Raw genomic sequence first — 19,893 nt, 5'->3', positions numbered from 1 at the left:
ATTGGCAAAGTTTACGGTTCTAAAATTGTGTGCAAAGTTGTAATAAATTGTTTAACCGTTTGCAAGAGCGATACTTGGCTAAGTGTGTTTCTAAGATGACTTTTTGTCTCTGCATTCCGCTTCAAAATGATAAAGACAGCATGATAATGAAATGTGGCTTTTGCTATGCGTCGTTCTTGCAAACGGCAGCCTATATCTACAAGTATAATAGCAAAATAAAAAACCGTGCAAATAATTTCACTCCTATCTTATTTTGTAAACTCGAGTAGATTCAATCTTGACAAACACGATTATTCGAACAGTTTTCAAATTAAACATTTTGATGCATGAAATGTATGAAATATAAATATGATCTTAATTTTAAGATAAAGTGCAGAAGTAGGTTTTTTTATTTTTTGTAGAACGAGATGTATATACAAAATTCTACAACGAAATGCCAAAATAATGAAGTCACACTGTGTTTTATATTCTGCATTAGACGTTCTTACTAAAAACGACACAAAAAAAATGTTAAACATTGGTCAAGTTCCGTGATTAGCAGAAAACAGTTATTCAACAAAATGATGGTCTAATTATTTGAGTCGTAACAACATATTGTCAACAGTCCTTCAAGCCAAGTCACATTTCTACAATCGTCAACGTCGAAAGAAAACTTTCGAATCTATTTAAATGACAGATCAAAGTCACATGACCTATCGAATTGTCATTTTCATACATTTTAGCGTTACTTGTTGAACTTTTAGATTGTGATATTGCACTTGGCAAGAATAGAACAGATTTACAAAACCATAATAAGCGTTTTACAAACATATGTTGGTACAATTCACATAGTAAAATTATAAATGATTTAAATATATACAATTATTATAACTTACATCAGGAATAAATAAAAAAAAAATTTTGTTCACATATATACATAGTCTTCTATTATAAATTAAAGAGTATTTCTTCGATATATAATATTCTACATCGACTACATAATGGCACATTTTTAACAAAAAATAACTCAACGAATCAAATATGTTTATTTAAGACTTTTTTGTAACATTTCTACTTTTTCTAAGTACTATTGACTGAGTATTTTTTTTATAATTCGAGGGCCTACTTTAGGGTGTTTGAATAAATCTAGTAATATGTAGAAATATGTTTATTTCGTCAGACTCATAACCAAAAAATATAGGATACGTATTTTTTTCTTTTATCTCGAAAACAAAACTGAACTTGATACAGTGATTCACAATCTCGTGTGACGTCACTTACCAGTATGCTCTTTACTAGCAAGTGGTGTTTTAACCACCACAACTAAAACTTGAGTGCTTTTTATTTTCCTTACTTTTTGATGATGTGATAAAATAAAAAATGCGTATTAAATAGATTTTGAAATCTGTATGAGGGACTAAACGGATTTATATTAATAGATTAAGTCAAATACCCTCTTGTGCAAGCGAGATAGAGCACAACACTTCGTAAGAGAAGCGTCCCTCTTTCACTCCTGCAAGTTTTTTTTTAGGACTTGGTAATAGGCCCCCATTATGGTAATTTTTTAATCATATTGCACTGTTGTTGCCTAAATATATCATTCTATTTTTTATATTACGTATAAAGAAGTTAGATAAATATTTTACAAAGAGTATATCACAAGTCAAATGGATTTGTAAAAATAGACCTTCGAAATGTATAGGAACAACAGAATAAGGTATTTCTTTTCCCTGTAATTAAGATTTACTGTTCTGTTAAATGAAATACATCGTAGCGATGCTAACAATATTATTTTTATATGATTACCTTAAGAGATTTTCACTATATCGAAATAGGGTGTCTTAACTTCATAGGAATAAGAGTTATTTTGGGCGACAAGCTACACAGATTGTCTATTTTTATAGAGCTTTTGTTGGGATGATTCATAATTAAATGAAGCCCGATTAGATTTGGACTTAACCGGAGTGCTTAATCATAAGCAAGTCGCGAGTCAAACAGTTCGACTAGTTGTGCTTCATATAAAAGTGGTATCTTCTTACCATAAGTTGCTTTTAGAAATGTTCGTTCTGAAGTATTTTTTCCGCTTGCTTAAGTTCAAATTGCAAGCATTGAAAATGATTAATTCGAAATTTGCTTGAAATGTTTTTAAAACTGTTCTAATCAATTACTTACGATTTTCATGATAGTTTGTAAACCGTGATAGAAGAAAAGTTGCAGTAAGTTTAATATTCTTTAGAAGACGATAGAAGAAGGTTCGCAGAAGTAAACAGAGTGAGGCTTAAAATTAATTTCCTATCATTAATTAACATTCATACATTTGTACCTACTTAATCTTAACCTAATTTGTAAAAGGCAAAAGGTAAAACAAAGATAGTCTTTCGTACACAATGTAACGCAAATCCCCGACACCCGACGTCCTTGATCTCCAAGCATATACTGTCATGCAAACTGTTAAAGGTGTTTTTATAGGCACATGTTAATAGTACGTATTGGAGACTTGGATTGCTCCGTATTCGAAAGCCATAATTAGACTAATAAAGTAGAGGAATTCTACAAGGAAATATAGACAGAACAACTACTAAAGTGACTCTATTTACAATAGAAATAAGCTATTTACAACAAGAATGCTGGTACTAACTTCAAAGGGACAAGAAAGAAAGATTTTATGAAACAGAGAAAACTTAACCAGCAATGATTCTGCTAAAGACGAACTACACTAATGGTAGACTATCGTTAATGTTATAAGGGTGCAACTATAGAAAGGACAGAAGTAGATGAAAATCCCCTGCGATACAAAGATTAAATTCCGTTAAGTCGATTAAAAAAACGATTGAGGAAAAACATTTTATGGTTTTCAGTGTCTATTATGTATATGCAAAAGTCTCGCTATAAAAGTTGGTTATAAACAGCGTAAAGTGGCGTCTCTCTCTTCCGCAACGATTTAATAAGACTTTGAGACGTGGCAGTAGGCCGATAGTTCATTAACAACAGAATCAGTGCCATTCTACTGAAGTACTTATCAGCTAATTGTACAAATGTATGAATATCAACCAATATAATACAGCTAAATGCTAGCTTATTATTTTTAATTAATACTAAACCAGCAACGGAGAACCCACTCTTTTATACCATTTTCCATAAAACTCGATCCTTTATCACAGTGGGGTGATGTGGCTTTTGAGGCTAAAGCTAATTGTTACAAGCTAACTTTAATCTAAAAGCTCATTTAGAAGGTTCGAGAAATATCTTTCGAGTTCATTGCCGGCAGTAATGTAATTTAATGGTGATATCCTAATACCTTTGATACCAGAGCCATTTTAAACCAGGGCAACAATTCTACTATTTACAATGGCCGATGAATTAATGGCAATTGGATTAAATTTGAAATTATTCGTATCCTTTTAAGCATTTTGCCAACACAATTATATAATTTGAAATTCATTGTATTGACCGTGATAGTTTCGTTCAGTAATGAATTTCCAGTCATTGTGTCGGAAAAATGATTAGAATAATACGATTAGTACCAATTTAATCCAATTTCCATTTATACATCGGCCATAATAAATAGCAGAATTGGGGCCCTGACTCTCGCATGCCTAGAAGGACCTTCTTTGCCATGTATTGCAACTCGCACGGTATTTTTCACTTCGTCTAAATGAGCCAACTTTTGAAGTAAGAACGGTTTAAATCAAAGAAGGTTGAATTTAAAAAGGGTAAGGTACTACAAAAAAATCGGATAGTGATACATAAGTTTGTCTAGATAAAATATTTAGTTGGGGCTGTAGAAATATCAGTTTCAGTCGTTACAGTTTATTTTTTACGTTTTGGTTAATTTTATTTGGACGAAATATTTCTGAATACGTATCTGCCACAACAATTTTTGGTCGGATTGAATTTAATTTTAAGTAAAAATGTACCTAAACCAAGATTCATGTTTTGGTTTAATCTTCTAATTTACCATATAAAACAGTCTTAAGCTTTGTTCCAGTGGTTAGTCGTAATATTTTCCTGCTGACAGTGCGTCTTTCAAAATATTTAAGCATTTCTTCACCTCTAAGCGAAACTAAATAAACTAATAGCAAAGACAAAGAGATATAAGAAAGTAACAACAAGAATTTACAACTTACAATCAATCTAATTTCTTAAATATTACCTACACCTAACCTAATCTAAGTCTAATTTACTAAATATGTAGACGATAAATAAACTAAATTAAAATTAATTTTAAAATCCATTTGACTAAATGATCTACTCTTTTACTAAATAAAATCTATTAAACATTTTTTTTCTATTGATGGCACATAAATTGGAACTTTTTAAAATGAACACTATTAAATAAAACTCTACAGAAATAAGCAGAAGATATTTTGAGCTTCCTAAAGTATTAAAATCTATTGTTTTCATTTAAACATTTTTGAATAAAACATTTCAGATATTAAGTAGCATGTATGTATGTATGTATAATACCCATTATGACAAGAAGTGCAAAAATAGCATATAAATAACCGAAAAGCTGTTTAATTATTTATAATATTCTTCCAGAATAATCTTAATAAAATATTGCATAGTACAGACAAAGAAATACATCAAACCGGTGTAGAAATGGGGATTATGCCGTCACGAGATAATAATGATTAAATGGACAGTTAGATACCTAGCCAAAGCCATATTGTCTCTGGCCAGCAAGACAATATATTCATATCTATGTAAGATTAATTTCGTTTTCTCTTATTATTTAAATAAGTAATTTCGGGGCCAACCATCTGCGTTTAAAATATAATTGATAGCTTTAAGTTGTAGCCGAGTTTACATTCATTGTCTCTATTTTTCTTAAAATTAGATGTGTAAAAGTGATGATAAATCGTACTTACAGAATGAAATATTTCATTTTAAAGTTGGCTATAGTCGCGCTGTGTCACTAACAACAACGCTATTTCAATAAAGGCCCATAATGTAATAAATGTATTAAAATTAATAAATAATATCAAATATTATTAAAAAGCTATGGAAGGCCTCCATTTCTTACACATATATACGCGTTTTTCAGTAACAGATAATCCCCAAAATAAAATGATAAATCTAAGACGGAATCCATAGTGTGGACGGTAGTTACGGACAAGAAAGCAGTGCTTATCTTAATATTAGTGGATACAACAGTTTCAAGTGAATTGACGGCACATAACTATTAAGTATATAAGCCAATATACTGCTCATAGTCAATAATTATATAGTTTTAGAACAATTTTAGAACATCTACTGTTAAAGTATTTTGTAAATAATTTTTGAATTTTTAAGTGTGAACACAAAGAATAAATAATATTTCGGGGGGTGCTACACGATACTCTTTTGGCTCCCTTAAACCTTTATATATAAACAAGAGGAAAAGTAGTGAAAGATCACTGGAAAAGCACTATCAAAGCCATCGAATTTTATTACAAGAACGGATAGCCGAGTGGTTGAGCTCACCGCGCCAGGTGCGCTTATCGACGAGTCGTAGGTTCGATCCCCGTGTAGGATAAGAATTTGTGTGATACGCGAATGCTTGTCCTGAGCCTGAATATTTTGCATGCGACTTGAATGGTTTTGAAATCTCCGAGATTCAAGGATTAAATTCCTTAATGCGTACTTTTGTAGTAAATTCTTCTTTTACTTGATAAGTGTTCATAGCTTTTAGTTATGCTTAACTCTCATCACACTTCTCGGTTTAAGCGGATTGACTGTAGTGTAACACCCCCTTAATAAGTTTTAAACTACAAGCAATTGAGATCATTACACAGCCTAAGGCTAAAGAAAGGAACACATGACTTTAAAGATCTGAAATTTAAACGAATATTTTAGATTCAGTTAATGAATATGATGAATTCATAATCAACTATTTAAGTTTCTAACTATTAAACTAAGCGAAAGTGTTAATTAATTGAAGAAAGTGCTTATACGTTGAACAGATTTTGAAATTGAATGATTTTTGTGCGGGTGCAAAGTAAAAGGGTTATTTTATGAAGATTTGTCATCTACATACTCAGATCCAGACAATTTTTTTTAACGTTGAACTCTTTCCGAACTCCTAAAAATGATTTAAAACATCTATCTAATTGGTATCCAGTCAGTTTATTATTTTAAAATATTTGTAAATATTAGATAGACATACGAATAACCTTTTTACTTTGCACCTTTTTTTGTAGATCGTTTAATGTTTATGACTTGAGCCAATCGTTTTGCTTTACGTATTTAAATTCATCAAAAAATAAATAAGAATATATATTTGAGCGTTATGTCATACGTATTGTTTCCCGAAAACTGATACAATATATTTTATATCGTATAATCTTAAATACTGTTCGTGTATTCTAAAAATCAAAAGTTTATGTTTAGCTGAACCATATAATCACTTTCTTTTTAATATATATTGTCTGTGGTAGTTTGCAGACAGATGTCACTCAAAACAAAGCCTAAGTAGGATACATACTGGGTTATAGAAGCTACAGAAAAATCATCTCTATGTTTAACTGTATAGAGCTGATATTTCTTTAGCTGATATTGAAGTTGGTAGAAGCTCTGAGAATTTGACAGGACATTCAATCGGCTAAAGGAAAAACATCTCTATGTGGAAACAACATAGAACTGATTTTCCATCAAAAATTGAAGTTGGGAGAAGCTGATATTCTATATATTTATATTCTATGTAGATTCCAAAATATTGAAACGAGCTTGTCAGCGCTGCTTAATTTACAAGAACTATAGTGCCTACTAATTTGGTCAAAATCAGGCAACTTATTCAAAAAGCCGTTTGGAGTTTATCATCAGAGCTTTCCATTTTTTAAAATATCACAAAAGTAAAAAAAGAATTGTCGCCGTTTCGGCTCTGTTCTACTATACATATTTTCATACCCACCAATTATGGACTTATTATCAAAATTCTTGGCGTAAGGTAGCATTATTTTACGTATCTGGTGACATCAGCAAACTACCTCAGACATTACCAACTGATACCAGTGTTACTAGGAGGACTGCGTGATCCTGGGGTTCCGCGGGCACTGCATGAGGTGTCTCTGCCAGGGCAGGTCGCGAGCCAACACGTTTGTGAAGCAGTACGGGCACTTCCACTCGTCCATGCCGAGCGCTGGAATAGATCAGTTGTAAATACTTAGTAGAGATCGATGTGATGTGGATGATATCACTATATTCACTATGACTTGCTACAGGTTTTTTTTGTCGTCTACATAGACATCTGTTTGCAAGTATACATCGCACAGGCTCCCCGAACTCAAGGAAATGTTGAAGAGTGAAAATATTATTTAAATAAGTAAACGTTATAAGAGAGAGATGGCTGAAAAGTTAACAGTTTTGTCTACCGATGTTTCATATGATGCACATGTTTTACATAATATTCTATCAAGAGATGCTAAAAGCTAGAGATACTTCATTCCACACTCCACCAAAGCTGCTGATGGCTGATGGATGAAGTTTTGGGACAGCGACACAGCAAATAAATATAAAGGAAAAACAACATAACAGGCTAAACGAAACGATGCTTCTTGCTCATATACACGGTGATTTTTTAGTCGTCTTACAAAAGTAGCCCACTTCATGTATCCGACGTAAAATACCCCTAGGCGCGATTATTATTTTTTTATCATTAACTAAGATAATAAGTATGAAGAAAAATTAAACAAGAGAAATCCGAAGTATACTCTTAAAAATGATAAAAACACCGCCGCCCGCGGCCCTCACCATTGTTACAAGGCTCGGACCGCGCTCGCAACAGAGCTGTGTTTCTAAAAAACTACGAATTGCATCATAATATTTATTCAAATCTCATAAATACCTATTTTTTTATCATGAACGTGTTCTAGTCATTGGATACATGAACTGGGTTGCTTTTGTAAGACGACTAAAAAATCACGGTGTATAGTGATATAGCTATAATACTTACGAATACAGTTGACATGGAATTCGTCGATGTCGGTCCTAAGCGCGGCTCCGCACTTATGACACGCCCTCCAACTACCCTCACTCATGGAGCATTCTTCTGCAAAGCAGTAAAAACTATTTAATAAAGAGTGTATTTAATAAAGAGTGTAGTACAGCCTAGTGCGATCTACGAGCTAAATTAGTGAGGTATTAGATAGCCACCCCACGCTTCAGGAGAAGTATGTAGAAATGAGGGATAGATACTTTTTACTTTATTAGTCGTCCAAGTCAGATATTGCTTAGGTAACACCCTCAATCTCGCGCAATCCGCGATCATAATTCCTAATTCCCAACATGAAGATCCCAATTGGCACTTCAATATACTTAATGTTTGATGGTAGATTGACGGTCAATCGTTTGAGAAAATCTTGTAGGTTGTGCGGGTCTTTATAATAGGTTGAGGAATAAAAATCAAGAATAGTTTCGTACCCAGCAGATGCGCGTGCAGCATGCGCGCCTCGAGCGCCACGCGGCAGTGCGGACAGCGCGCCAGCAGCACGCAGCGCCGCCAGTAGTGCGCCTCCAGCGCCTCCGCGCGCACGCGCCGCCCGCACCACGTGCATGTCGTGCTGGGATACCACGCACTCAATTAGCTAATCATACATCTATTTCACCGCTAAGTAGATCTTTAAAGTACGTGTCAGTCAAGTAATGCTGAAAGTGAGCTTTGGGGCGGTATAAGGAGACAAAAAACTGTAACTGAGGGTCCACAACTCAAATGTATATAACTCGTACACTCTTACTTTTGTCTGTTTTTTTTTTTATTTTGTGCGTTCTTTTGGGATCCAGCAATAATAAATAAATTGTTTTAAGTATTTCCTGTTCCTCACAAACTCGCACTCGTGTTCGCACAAATCTCAAGATCTCAAGGGCAAAGAAAATTTTCGTATCAAAGGAAAATGTAATTTAAAAAAAAAACAGACTCACTGCAAGCTGATGGGTTCAGGTATGTTATCGGCTACATCCACATTACCGACGTCATAGGCCTCATAGTTCTGCTCGTTACTGGTGACTTGGTGCCTCCTTCCTGTAAAAACAATTCATAAAACATTAGATGATATTGTTTTTATGAACGCACCCCTTCAAGAGCTTTAAAGAGAACAACTCACCTGGACTGTAGTAACCACTCTCATCCATCTGGCTATGCTCATCAAGATGCAGGTTCCTCAACCCGGCTACCAATTTCGGAGACTCCAAGACTCCTTCCCTGAAATAGTCCGCCTTGACCTTCGGTGAATCCAAGCTTCGGCAGTCAGAGTCACATCTCACGTCATTTCTGGACATTTGGGGAGAATCCATGGGTAGGGAATCCATACTCCTTAAATCATTTTTGGAGGTTTTCGGGGACCCTAATGTTGGGGAATCTCGGTAGTCTAGGTGCAGGGGTTCGTATACTGTCATCGGACGTTCTTTTAGTTGAGGTTTGGAAGGCTCATGGTCGTAATGTATCATGGAGTGCCGATTCTCTGAGTTGCGGTTCGTGCGCCGGTACACAACTTGCTCCGACATGGATTGGGTTTGGCTTTGTGACTCTTGGAAGTGAACCTGGGGAGGTGGAAAGTAGGTTTAGCATTCGAGTTACAAAAAGACTAAGAAAAAAAAAACTGTTGAATACCATTAAATCCACTTACTTTCTCAACTCCCGATGCTGCGGATCTTGGTGAATGTTTTGGACTGACAGCACTATCCAGCCTCAGTTTATTATAACCCGGATAATTTGAAAAATCCTTCGCAGTCCTACTTGGAGTGTACCTCTTTGTTGGGGACTTTTTCAAACTGCTCTTAGTCTTCGACGTGGTATAACTGCCGCTCAAACTTGAAGGAGCGAGGGTGGCTCCACTGACACTTGATGTCATGGACTTTAGGCTGTAGGATGACGTGGCCCCGATTGATGACGTCATGCCCATGGAGGCGGTCATGCCACTGACGGTGGTGCCGCTGCGAGTTGATTGGGAGATGCTGGCTGTTTCTAGAGCGGCGTCTGCAGATGATTGATCGATTCCGTTGAGGATTTGTTCTTCAGTTGGTGCTTGGTTAAGCATTTTCTAGAACATCAATAAAAAATGTTCGGACAACATGAGCTAAGGATAAACTACTAGTTATTCGACAGTTCTTAGGTCTACTTGCAATCATTCCCAAATTCATCGAGCTATCATTAATTCTGAAATTATAGTAGTACTATTACTGCAGAAGTATAACACCCCAACCATCATCTTTTGACTTAACTGATTAATCTAAAGGATAGCCTATTTATTCAAAAGAAGAGCCTTTTCAAACCTATCTCTTAAGAGAAGATCAATGACACGGAATTCCGTTCAAGAACAACTCTAAATCACCAACCTGCATATCAATCCTATCGAACTGTTGGAACAGATGCCTGTAGATCAAGTTCCTCCTAGTGACCGCGTCATCAGGCGGCAGCTGCGCCCGCACGACGCGCGGGGAGCGAGCATACGCAGCGAGCAGGATGCGCTCGGCCGCCGCGCGGACTGAGCCCGCCGCGTGCTGCGCGCCCGCCGCGCCGCACTCCGCCAGGCGCCGGACTGTGAGGCCGCTGGGGGGGGCGAGGAGGTTAGGAGGTAGTTTGCATGTTGAAGAGGGATATGTTAATAACAGTATTAAGATTAAGGTGAGGGTGGATATTAAACCCCGGAATAGTCTCGAGAAAAAATTCATTACTTAGATGAAGATAAAGATAGGCTTTCAATGCTCAAGTGTGATTTTTTTTTCTGTTTTTATATGAAGAAAATACATCTAAGTTTCTCCATTGCAAAGTCAATGAAATCCTTGTTAAAAAACTTCTCTTCAAAAAGTTTCATATTAAATGAGGTTGTCTGACATTTACCGAGCAAACTGCAGTGAGCATTAACTCCTTGGAATGCAATACTTAAATTGAAAGAAACTTTCATCGGGGATATAGCTCAGTGGTAGAGCAATCGACTGCAGATCGATAGGTCCCCGGTTCAAGTCCGGGTGTCCCCTAATATCAACTTTTTGTATTATTTACTAGACAAATCGACATGTAGTATTTTCAGGATATTTCTTTTATATAGCGAAATATTCTTTTCTATTCAGGGCTTTCCGATTTTTTCTCCTATTCTTGTCTACATATTTCATCTATTGATCAGTTATAAACAGATTTTTTTGTTACCTATTTTTGTCTGTGGAGATTCCGTGACTGAGTATTAGCTGTTCCAGCATCTGTAGACGAGACAACGCAAGCCGGGGATGCATGGAGGCGGCGACAGGACGAACTAGCTGCTGTGGGATTAGGTGAAGACTCCTGCAAGTTAAACGCGATACTTATTAGATACGGCTATTTTTTTTTAAGACACATCATCATGTATCCTGAATGCCTGAAGGCGTATCTCGACACATTCTTCATAAAAAAATCTGATTTGATCGTTTGCTTTTTAGCTTATCCGAGATTTCCAATTTGTTGCTCACCGAGAGAGTTCGTTAAGAAAAACTACAAACGTAGTCAGTAACTTGGAATACGTAATCCTCATATTCCCTTTTTTTGTTTCAAGTAGGACATTTTAGGCTTTGAAATAGTTTTTAATGTAGGACTTTTCAGACACTCAAACATACACGTAAATTAAAGTTTCGTCTTTCCGATGTATCATAAGGATAAAGGATAAAACCGAACTAGTAACTCCAAAATTCCAAATCCATATTTTTAACCCAGTTCCTTTAGCAGTAGCTTAAACCACCACCTCTCTAACTTGTCTTCCATACCTGACTTGTGGACAGTCAGCGACAGTGAGCACGGTGTGTTGCGCAGTGGAGTGCACGCGCGGCGCGGGGTCCCCGCACGCTCGCAGCAGCTCCGGCAACAACTTCTCCAGACAGCGACCGACCTCCGCCGCGCACACCCTGGAATTTGAATCTTTTCTGGCGATTTCCCTGAACAGAATTTCAAGCAACATAAATAATAAGGTGGGTTTCATATATGTACATTTATTTTTCTTTCTTGTTATTTATACAGCCTGTATTTTTTTAGGTGTATGGGTGTGCTCTCGAAATTTCATCAACGTGTATGTTTTTTTGTATTGTAAGACACATTATAAAAAGGAAGACAGGCCCAATGTCGCTATTCAATAAACTAACCAAACTTAATGTTAAAATTAAATATTTATTACGCTGAAGGAACCTTTTTAAACACAATTCTATCCCAATTTTTACATTGGTATAGAATTGTAGAATTTTAATCATGTACGGTGTGGTCCCGAAGATAAGACGATTATTATGGGTCATTTTTTTTAAACCAAGAAGAAAATACGATTTTCTTAATGAACGAACACTGATCAACCTCTTTTCTTACCTATCAGGAACGAATTCCTTGAACAGCACCTTCACCACCTCGTTCGCTTGACTGTAGACTGAGAAGACCTTGTCTCTTAGCGCTCTCTGAAGCAAAATGGCGGCAGCTCTCGCTGTCTTGTTGGGAGAGGTCTTAGTGCTGCCGTTAGATGGTGATGTCAGCTCAGCGCGGAGACGGGACAAGCCTTCCTCTTTGTCTAAATAGTTTTTGGAGAAGAATTTTTCTACCTGGAATGGGAAAAATAAATTATGTTTTTTTGTCACTATGGAGATCGTTAGGCGTCAACAGAATCTAATCCAAAACAGGTATGTTATAAATCTTCCATAAACATGCTCAGCGCTTTCTGTTAAGAACTCAAACCAGGAAATGATTCACACTTATTTGAAATGTATGAGGCCGTTCACCATCCTCTATTCATTCCACCGTCCTGGGAACTTTCTTATGCCAACATTTTAATTATATCCTAAAGAAAAACATTTACTTACAAGTGGATAACCAAATATAAGTATAGGCAGTGCGGCGTGCTTCCTCTCCCTCTCGTTGAGTTTGTGCGGCTGCGCGCTACGCGAGTGCGAGGTGGCCGCGCTGCCGCCGCTGCACTCCTCCTCGCGGCTCTCGCGCAGGTACTCGTTGGTGTGCGAACTGATGTATAGGAAAAATGTATTCATATTCATGAGTAAGGAATATTTGTAACCACTTCACAGTCCCCTCAATAAGATAGCCTCTTGATAAAATAGTTAAACAATAGAAATGTTCGCATGTACTTAATTAACTCAGGGGTGAGAATGGTTAAGAGGCAGAATAAGAGGAATTGAACTTAATAATTCTGTGCTGTGCTGTGGAGTTTATAATCAATGAATGCTTGTTGTAACTCCGAATATTATTATTTGAATATTTTTAAACACCCAAGTCACAAAGAGATACATTCTCGATTATGTTATTATGAGAATTCGAAAATTAGAACCGAAGGTGACCAAGACCAGTAAATAGAATCAATTAACATACTGTCTCAAAGCAGGAAGCAGACGTTCTTCATACGCCTCAAACGTTGAACGTGGACCAGCGCTTTTGTTTCTTCGTCTTACTACCGAACCTGAAAGCATAAAAATATACATTCATGCAAAATGATAAAATCCAACACATTTGTAACAGTTTCAAAATCATGGCAACAAATTAATCTTGTGATTCATTTAATCACAACAGTTCTTGATACTATATTCAATTCAATTTATTAATCCATTTTGACTTTAGCGTATTCATTATTTTATTTACAGCTCATAAAGGCTAAAAAAGAATCAAGGATCTTTTTATCAAAAGTCTTTGCCACTTTTACCATTAGCAGCGTTTGGTGTAATACTTCTGCGAGGGCTGTCAGTCTCCTTCCGTAGTTCTTCTTCTTCTGTCGGCTTTTGGACTTCTTTCTCTTCTGGTGCGGGTTGCACGGGTTGCAGAGTTTGTATGGCTTGTATGGCTTGGACGGGTTGGACTTGAACTGGCTCGGCGAATGTTTGAGGTACTTCTTCTTGTAATGTCGGTTCTGGTGACTGGAATTAAAGTGGGAAAACAGTATAACATTTGACTTAAATATCGAATGAGCCCGCAGGTACATTAAAAAATTATATTGGATCCGTATTTTTCATTAAGTTAATTCCATAGAAAAAAATTAAGAATAAATGTATCAAAAATCGAGAAATTTATGGAAATGGGGGCTAGTAACGTCACTTGCCGGTAAAATTGAAATATTCCCAAAACTAGATTCATAATCGTGTGCCTATTATATGCTGTGGAATATTAACTCAAACAATTAGTAAGAATCTCACCGGCCCCATATCCTGTACATCCTCTTCCTCTCCATTGATATACTCCGGCTCCTGTTCAGGCTCTGGGTCTATGGGAGGTACTGGTGAGGGAATGTCCAGGCTGAGGGAGCCCGCCACCACGGATGGTGACAAGTGGTGGGAGAAGTCATACTCCTGGGGCATCGAAGAGTCGTTGCGACGGTCAGGCTGTGGAGGTTAATGTGATAAGGTTATATTGTCTTTTTATTTAAACTTTATTAAAGTATGCAGTCGTTCATTATAAATTTATTTGTGTCTGTGTAATATTAATAGTTGCCATGCATAAGTCTGTAGAAGCTGAAGTGAATGCACTCCTAAGACTATTTAGTTACCTTTATTTATTGGTTAAAGCTTTTAAAGTGTTTTAGAGATTAATTCCAGAAATCAGGGATACAGTTCAAAATATGTCTGTACAAAAGGAGAGATACGAAGAGGTAATTAAAAACTTCCAAACAAAAGATGACATCTTTCAGTGTTTATCTACCTTAATCTCAAAACGTACACTATCAAACTTCACCAGGCTTTGTACAAAAGTGTGATGTACAATCGTTAACATCATTTTATAACTCGCAACTTTCGTTTCCATAAGTCTCGTGGTTTAACCTGCTATCTTCATACATTCGAACATTAACGTTAAAGACTGTAGAAATGTCCCGACTTCCACACTAAGGAATTGAATCCTTGTGTCGCAGGTGTTTCACAAACATGCAATTCACATGCACTAAGAGTATCTGTCATGGCGTATATCTCTCACCCCATCCTCCTCAAACAGGCGACACAGCTGCGGGTCCTCCTTGACCCCGCACAGCGCGTCCGCGATCCTGTCGCGCATGCGCCGCGCCAGCTCGAAGTCGTCCCGCGCCGCCGCCGTGCGCTTGCGCAGCCGCCAGCGCCCGATGCGGATGCCGGCGGACGCCAGAGCAGAGCCCGCGGATTTTAAGCGGCGCGCATATTCGAAACGCTCCTCTGTAACAATAGAATCGAAATGAGTATCTATAAAAGGACTAACATTTAAACTAATTGGCGGCTATAAAATCTTATACTTATTATAGTGCTCCAAAACAATTCTGAACACTAGATGAGCTAGCTAAGGCTTCGTCCCGCGAATTATTTCATTATCTCTTTGAAGATAAGCTAACTCTAAACTGTTCACTGCTCACGATTACTTGCCATTTTTTTTTCAAAATGAATGATTCGGGAATAACGAGCAACCTTTTCAAGATTTATGCTAAACCAAGACAGGTCCATCATTCCTCACTCTCAGGTTCAGATATCAGTTCAGGTATAGATATCTTACCACGGCCGATCAAATAAAAAAAAACTATTTTTATACACTTCCAAGTTCATTACTTAAAAAAAATGTTCAAGCCAATGTCGACAAAAAAAAGTACGAACAAAACTTTTCAAAACAGAAATTCTCAGTAGCCTTCAAATTTTCAAACAGCCAATCAACACATATCTTCAAATCCTTATCCACCAACACCACCCCACTCACCAGCCACAGCCGTCTTCTTCTTCTCGTCGAGACTGCGCACCAGGTCCGCGATATCGTTGTCCACGTACATGATGAAGGCGAGGTCGTCGTACGGGGAGTACGCCGGCTCCTTGCTCGCCTGCACTGGAGACGTCTCCGTTTCCTCCACCTCCTCGCCTAACACGTTCACTGCCATTAGAGCTACCTGTGGAATAGATGATTAGTTGGTTATTGAAGATTTTCTCAGCATTGAAATCGTCAACTCTCAAATTAAAAATAATCTCATACAGTAAGCTCTTTAAACCTTCAAGGATTGTAAGATTTTCGTCTTAAGTAGATAAAACAAAATCATCTGGGGCTCCTAAAATGTGCGAGTCAGATTGGAGATATATGAAGGTATTTTACTCTAAACTCTAAAATTAAAAAAATGGCTTGGGTAATCTCAAAATTTGTCATCCACCAACAAATGCTAACCGTGCGACGTTGCTTTACCTCAATCGATATATTTTGATAGACGATCAGACTCACGGACAAATAACGGAGCCTCATTCGCATGGCTCAGTTTTTACCCTTAGTGTACGGAACCCTGAACAGAACAGCTACTGGTAAAAGAAAAGTACCTGATCATCATCTTTAGCGGGTGGGTGGGGTCCAGATAACCGGAGTTTTACAAAACGGGCTATGGTAGGCTCGGGCAAGGCGGCAGACCTGAAATGCAGTATCATTAATTAAAAACTTCTGACGTACTTGGACCGGCAATTTAATTTAGGATCAATCGAGCTGTACCTACGATGTTAAGATTGGGAAAAAAACATTCAAACTTAATAGATGGCAAATTAACAGCAACTTCTAAACAGGTTACTAGTATAACATGATCCCCGACAACAGTGGTTAAATTTTTATCCATTTTTAAAGAAAAATCTCAGAACAAATATTAATTAATCCATTTCCCAAACTGGCAGTTTCCAGAAAGATTAATAGCTGACTAACCTGAGTTCCCTGGTCCTGGCTTGAGGAGCTGGTTTTGCGAGAGTGACTCTGCCGACGCTGGTGTAGGTAGCGCCACAGGGAGTTGCTGCGCCTTCGGAGAGCAGCCCACCTGACACTAGGACCTCCACGCAAGCCGCTGGTGATGAAGGAGAAACAAAAGATTATACAGAATAAAAACTAAAAAGTCGAAGTGAAGACAAAGAGGTGGACATTTAGGTAAATGTACTTAAAGGATAAATCAACAAGCCTTTTATTGTGTCAAAATCTCAAAGGCATAAAATAACTCGATAGCTAACAGTAAATTTGAAATACCAATTTATGTAAATAATGTAACGGAGAATAAATTGAAGTACCTAACGATTTCAGGGTACTGAAACCTGAAGACTTTTAGTGTTTTGTTAGTCAAGCTTTATGATTGACCGGTAGAGTCCATAGCGGTCAATCTGTATACATCCTTGTACACGGTTATATATACAGTTATACAGCCTTATTAGCTACTTACGGATAAGCTGGTGGTGAGCCAATAGCTGCAACTTGTGGACTGAGGTAACGCGGGCCAGCCGCAGCAGCAGCTCGTGGGGCGGAGCTCCCTCGCAGCGCCAGCCGCGAGCCGCGGGTCCCTGCGAGTTCAACTCGCATGCTGGGTACGAGCTGTCTTCACCTGGAGAGATGGGTATTTTGTTCGTTATATTCTTAAAAGGCGATTTTTTATATCTGCTCTGTTTTTTGTTACTGAATGAAGAACTCATAAGACCAGCGTCGAAGGCACATGGATCCTACTTTCTACTTATATTATAAAACGCAAAAGTTTGTATGTATGGATGTTTGTTCCTCTTTCATGCATAAACTGCTGAACAGATTTAGATGAAACTTGGTATTCATGTAAGTTATAACCTAGATTATTCCCGTTAACCTTGTTCCCGTTGAATCATTTTCCGGATAGTTTCCTTACTGCGCTGGTCTTTGCCTTTTGATTTTAATAGACGCAGAAGCAGCAGTCTCATCTTCTACGAAGCAAAAAACTCTCGACTTCAAAACGCGGTCTTCTGTACTTCAAATACTGATAATACAGCGTGGCGCTACAATGGTGACATCACTAACGTCACAATTGAAGCGCTACGCAGTTTAAGTCCTCAACAGCATAATACAATTCTTCCTACTAATTAATTTTACCTTTCGGGAATATGGACACATTCTGAACAACAACACAACGTTATCGTTCAATGGATCTAACACACTCTAATAATGTTGAGAACTTTACAATATTGTACATTCCCGACGTATTCGTAGTTTCATTGTGCGCAATAATGGCAGCAATTTTAATTAAATGCCAGTGTGTGTGTGTCTGTTGTTGTGAATATGTGAGCACCTACGGTACTGCGCGGTTTGAAAAGACCGTTTCAGTAATAGGGCGATCAGTTTTTATCCTGTGTTCCAATAAACCGTTTTTTTTTTGTCAGTTGTCTCTTAGGGTAATTATCTTTTTATAGATTAAAGTGTACCTGTATCTGTTCTATTAAAATTAATTACCAAAAATTAAACCGTTTTAACATGACAGCTGAAAGTTTTACAGATTATGTTGCCACTATAACAGCAAACACTAGGTCGTAAAGGACAATGGCAAAATTATTGTTGATTTAATTATTTTGCGTCTACAAACCTCATCATCAAAGATTTACATGTTAAATGAACAATAAATAAATAAATAAGCAGCTTATATTATTTTGCTTCTTTTAAGTACAGGTTGCTCCAGAATTCTATTTTATAAACCTTTAAATGAATCAGCAAATCATAACTTTAACATATTGTAGTACCACGCTGTATAACTAGACAATATCTGCCGATCGATTCCTGTTCGACGCTCATTAAATATTTAATGTAGTAATTCAGTTGTAGGCAGGCGACAGGCGATGGAGTCGTGGTGTATAAATGTCAATAAATAATACCAGCATAACCTTTCATATCTTGGAAACTCTTCTAATATTATATGAACGGTTCGAGCATTGACATCGCTTACTAGATTATCCAAGTTATCTTACTGTGGCATAGAATACCAAGTCGTCTATTCCTCAAACAGCATCTACCGTCAATGCTCTCCTGAACTCTAGCAGATGTATGGAAGGTGCTTGATTGAATGAATGTTAAGGCCCCTGCATTTACATAAATAAAATAAATCAATAAATTGACTACGACCCTAAATCACTGCAGGTTGGTAATTATAGGTTACAGGCTGTTTCTAACTTCACCACCCGATACAAATCGGCATCGCTAACTGTCTTATACGTGTTAATGCAGATTATGAACTTATTCAGATAGTTCATAATAGTTAGATATATAATTAGATATGTAGTTTCATACTTTCGTCCAATCCGTTAAGTTGTTTGTGCGTATACCTACTATTTATTACATTATTTAAGATCTAGGTTTCCTCACGATGTTTTACTTCACTGGTTGTCAGAGATGCGTTTGAATAAAGTAGATCGACAAAGGTAGACAACATTATATTGGTATTTTGTGTGCGTTAAGATCGAACTTGCATGCTTGTAAAACACCACCTCATGCATGAAAAACCATACATGATACAACATTCAACACAATATTAATAATATTAAAAAAACGACTCCTCCAGTAAGGAACTTAGTTCTTGTGTCGCGGGGGGTTTCACAAACATTCAAGTCACATGCACAATTTAAAGACACCCAGACTCAGAACAAGCATTCGTCGATCACACAAATGCTTGTCCTACGCGGGGATCTAACCCGCGACACGTCGCGCACAGTGGATTTGGTGTTGTGACCTCATCCACTCGGCTATCCGTGCAGTCAATATCGTGAATACCCTGGCTAAACCAGTTGCTAATCCAATTTTTATACTTGTTACATCAATAGTTTCGCTATAGACGGATAAGCTGTCTTCAAGGTGCCTTTAATACCTACAGTCTGTAGGTGAAGGATCAACGACTTATTCTTCTATACTGTCCGCGCTAAGTTTACCGTTTTGACAAATGATATTCAACATCAGACACTCCAAGCACGCTTTTCGTAAAATATTAATATTTTTCTCAAATTTAAATCCAAGGATAAGGTGTTCACTCTTAGTTTTTTAACAGGGCTGATATTGGTGTAAAATGCAGTAGCAGGTATATTTTTTTTTATTTTTGAGTATTTGTTTTTATTTACTTCCAGTACAGGTTTCAATAGATTGACTATGTGGTAAGAAAAGTCTGCTAGACTGTTATATGAAAAAAAAAAAAAAATATATGAAAAAAATAAATAAAAAATATGAAAAAATAAAATGAAAAAATATATTAAAATAAA

General features: G+C 37.0%; 1 protein-coding gene and 1 non-coding gene across 2 annotated transcripts; one reads left to right on the top strand and one right to left on the bottom strand.

The window, feature by feature from the left end:
* Window positions 1-6,944: 6,944 nt before the first annotated feature.
* Window positions 6,945-17,580, bottom strand: LOC113493884 (centrosomal protein of 104 kDa). The gene is made up of 20 exons (XM_026871915.1): window positions 17,529-17,580; window positions 17,079-17,237; window positions 16,577-16,730; window positions 16,207-16,294; window positions 15,608-15,791; window positions 14,867-15,078; window positions 14,095-14,280; window positions 13,608-13,818; window positions 13,280-13,367; window positions 12,760-12,916; window positions 12,275-12,501; window positions 11,689-11,826; window positions 11,102-11,233; window positions 10,291-10,504; window positions 9,582-9,995; window positions 9,060-9,495; window positions 8,878-8,977; window positions 8,380-8,519; window positions 7,913-8,008; window positions 6,945-7,099 (listed from the first exon to the last, which is right to left on the bottom strand). Exons 1-20 carry the CDS (start codon window positions 17,578-17,580, stop codon window positions 6,978-6,980), a joined length of 3,510 nt encoding a protein of 1,169 aa, XP_026727716.1. The 3' UTR covers window positions 6,945-6,977.
* Trnac-gca lies at window positions 10,861-10,932 on the top strand. The gene has a single exon. It is a non-coding gene; the product is annotated as a tRNA-Cys (tRNA).
* Window positions 17,581-19,893: the final 2,313 nt, after the last annotated feature.

Source organism: Trichoplusia ni, chromosome 5, assembly GCF_003590095.1.
Source record: "Trichoplusia ni isolate ovarian cell line Hi5 chromosome 5, tn1, whole genome shotgun sequence".
Lineage (NCBI taxonomy): Eukaryota > Metazoa > Arthropoda > Insecta > Lepidoptera > Noctuidae > Trichoplusia > Trichoplusia ni.
This window is presented reverse-complemented; position numbering and strand designations above follow the sequence as displayed.

What these genes read in the sequence shown, in the direction of transcription:
- LOC113493884 (XM_026871915.1), bottom strand. Translation starts at nt 17,580, where the DNA reads ATGAGACTGCTGCTTCTGCGTCTATTAAAATCAAAAGGCAAAGACCAG. An exon ending in GGCTCACCACCAGCTTATCC is followed by an intron (nt 16,731 to 17,078) that starts GTAAGTAGCTAA and finishes TATAATCTTTTG; the next exon opens with TTTCTCCTTCATCACCAGCG. An exon ending in GCCTGTTTGAGGAGGATGGG is followed by an intron (nt 14,281 to 14,866) that starts GTGAGAGATATA and finishes TAACCTCCACAG; the next exon opens with CCTGACCGTCGCAACGACTC.